This window comes from Monoraphidium neglectum, assembly GCF_000611645.1.
Source record: "Monoraphidium neglectum strain SAG 48.87 unplaced genomic scaffold scaffold02662, whole genome shotgun sequence".
Lineage (NCBI taxonomy): Eukaryota > Viridiplantae > Chlorophyta > Chlorophyceae > Sphaeropleales > Selenastraceae > Monoraphidium > Monoraphidium neglectum.
This window is the reverse complement of record NW_014010966.1, coordinates 1-1,165: the sequence shown is the minus strand read 5'-3', so window position 1 is coordinate 1,165 and position 1,165 is coordinate 1. Positions and strand designations below refer to the sequence as shown.

At 61.3% G+C, this 1,165-nt stretch overlaps 1 protein-coding gene across 1 annotated transcript; it reads right to left on the bottom strand.

Moving 5' to 3' along the window:
* Positions 1 to 288: 288 nt before the first annotated feature.
* Positions 289 to 864, bottom strand: MNEG_11261 (hypothetical protein; the record flags this gene model as incomplete). Its single annotated transcript, XM_014040265.1, has 2 exons — positions 289 to 411; positions 583 to 864. 2 exons carry the CDS (start codon positions 862 to 864, stop codon positions 289 to 291), a joined length of 405 nt encoding a protein of 134 aa, XP_013895719.1.
* Between the last annotated feature and the right edge of the window lie 301 nt (positions 865 to 1,165).

Sequence of the window (1,165 nt, the reverse complement as noted above, 5' to 3'; positions counted from 1 at the left end):
GCGACATGCACAAAGCTGAAATGGGGCACACGCAGCGGTGTGTGGGCTGGGCGGACCAGAATGTATTGACAAAGGTGTGACAAATCAGGCAAGGGTCATCGGTCAGGCGGCGTGCAGCGAGCTTGACATATGCATGGGCAAAGCTGGTGGCCAAAGCGGTCCACATGCATGCGAGGCTTGCGCCATCCAGGCGAATATCAAGGTCAGGCTGTGCTCTGCAACCAAGCAGTCGGGGCTGGGGCCGCACGGTTGGCGTGCGGCCGCCGATGCGAAACGAAGACTGTTCGCTCAGAAGATGCGGGCAGAGGTCAGGGCGCCGGTGGCCTGGATGGAGACAGCACCCTTGCCGGTAGCCTGCTTGAAGGCGATCGTGGAAACGAGGTCCGGCTGGCCCCCCACCGCAGGCGGCAACTGAAGGGGGGGGGGGGGCGGGGCGTGGGGACCAGCAATGTCACCCTGCGCGAGAGCTTGCAAATCGCGATTTCTGATCGGCATGCAAGCATTCCAGGCGTGTGCCCGTACCACAAAACTTGAGAGCAGCGCTTGCTCCGCAGTCAGGCGGTCTGGCATGCTTGCCTGCACGCGCCAGTTTCTGCACAGCAGGTTGAAGTTGGCGACGCCAGATGCCTTGTCTTTCTTGAGGTTGAGGTTGCACGAGGTGGCGCTCTTGACTGAAAAAAGGGAGAGGTCAGTGCCGTTGATGCCGAAGCTGCCAGACACGGGTGACTTGGCCACAGTTTTTGAAAAGGTGGTGGTGAACTGCACCTTGCCCTGAAGGAAGGTGTAGGCGGGCTTGAAGCCCCTGCTGCCACCGGGGCTGAGGGGAAGGACTTTGGAGGTCGCCAGCTGCATACACAGGGACATTGTTTGGGGACGGGGGGGGGGGCTCATGTTTAAGTGGGGGAACCGTGTGCGCGGCCCTTCTCGGAGCTGGTGAGATGCTGCAGTACGTAGCTTTGCACCCCAACGCAGGGCCAGTGGCAAACCGATGGGGCTTACGCTTGGGCAACGAAACCCAAGGCGAACACGCAGCCACCACGCACGGGCGAGCGCTCACATCAATGAGGGTTCCATTGACACTGAAAGACGAGGAGGTGGTGGTGCCCTTTGTGGTGGAGCTGCTGCCGGCAAAGCTGGCCACAGCAACTGGGAGGGTGCGGTAGGT